The sequence below is a fragment of the Buceros rhinoceros genome, unplaced genomic scaffold (assembly GCF_000710305.1).
Source record: "Buceros rhinoceros silvestris isolate BGI_N320 unplaced genomic scaffold, ASM71030v1 scaffold14308, whole genome shotgun sequence".
Classification (NCBI taxonomy): Eukaryota; Metazoa; Chordata; class Aves; order Bucerotiformes; family Bucerotidae; genus Buceros; species Buceros rhinoceros.
Window position 1 is genome coordinate 9 of NW_010425296.1, and position 1,447 is coordinate 1,455.

The window sequence follows — 1,447 nt, forward strand, 5'->3', positions numbered from 1 at the left end:
CCAATAGCATTTTAAAACTTGGGAGCTTTTGAAAAGTTTAACCTTTTATCTTTTTTGGAAAGCAGATTACTGGAAGATAGCTATGGAAGTTTGCAATAGCAGATATTGTGGTTCTATGCCATTAGCTTCTGTTTTCTGTTAATAAAAAAATAAGTGAAAATAACTCATTTTGTGGATAAATACCTGCAAATTCCTAGGTAAATTACCTGTTTTCTGGATAAATAGTTCTTTGCTGATCTAGTTTCCAGTGGAGGCTCTTCTTTTGAAGTGTCTTTCATGAGCCTTATTCTTTTTTGATCAAACTGCTTCAGTTGTATCAGAGTTTAAAGATAACTCCTGGTGTGTATTAAGGCCTGAAAAATTGTTCTCTGCCTTTTTCTATTATGAGCAGAATACAATTAAAGAAGTGTTGTTAACCTCATCTGTCTCTTCTTATACAAGAGCTCCAAGCGGGAGTGGAAGCCTCTGGAGGACCACAGCTGCACAGATGTACCATGGCTGCTTTTATTCATCCTCTTCTGCATAGGAATGGTAAGTAGAACTCAAAGGATTCTATGAATGTCATATAGTAGAAGAGTTTGCATTCATTAGAAAGAAGTTTTAAAACCCTTTAGTATCTAAGTCACTGGGTAAGGTCAGGGTATACTGGCATGGGAACCATCAGCTGTAGAACAGAAATGGGTGGTATGTACATATTGAAGGCCTTTAGTGTAAGAATCCATAATTTAATGTTTGTGCCAGTTCTTGCTCCAGCTCCTCTTCCCCTGAAACTCCAGTTTCATTTGTAAATGATTTTCAGTGTAGTATAATTTGACTCGTGTTCCTTATGGAATTGTGGATGTCCCAGAAGTGATAGCTTTCACAGAACTGTTCATTAGACTCAATCACAGTAAACTTTTCTGCTGAGAAACAAGAAACAGTAGCCCTTAGGAGTCTGGGACTTCTCTGCTGTCAGTTTTATTTTCTACTGTCCCTTGATCTCTGATCTTTCAAATTATTCGATTGAAGAATTTCTTTTTCTTCAAATTGTTCATCATTGGCTGTGCTTCAAATGTAAAGATGATAATGTTTTGTTTAAATTATACAAATCATATTGTCATTGTACTGTGAATGTCTGAAAATTGTAAAAAGCACAGTACTTCCTGAAACAAGCAGCTGTTGTTGGTCATTGGTTTTTTCCTGCCTTGGTTGATATTCCTTGGTTACTCACTCTACTTGTTCCTCCAGTTATAATTTAGTCTGCTGTAGGAGTCCCAGATTTCCTTGTCTAAGCAATATGATGTACAGAACAATTACCCTATTGGTGTCAAATACCCTGTTACTGTTCTAGGAGAATTCACTTGAAGGGTCAGGTGCCATCATGAGTCAGGAGGGCATCCCAGCGCTGTTGTAAATTAGCTTAAGTGGGGGAGAAATTGCATGATTTCCCTTAACCTGTGTGTAGGGA

General features: G+C 37.3%; 1 protein-coding gene across 1 annotated transcript in view; it reads left to right on the forward strand.

Annotated features, from left to right (window-relative positions):
- Window positions 1-441: 441 nt before the first annotated feature.
- Window positions 442-1,447, forward strand: part of SLC44A1 (solute carrier family 44 (choline transporter), member 1) — a gene marked incomplete at its 5' end in the record, with an annotated part of 45,318 nt that continues 44,312 nt past the window's right edge. The window contains one exon of the mRNA XM_010141091.1: window positions 442-531. Within this exon, the coding sequence (XP_010139393.1) occupies window positions 442-531 (90 nt within the window). The remainder of the gene's footprint in view (window positions 532-1,447) is intronic.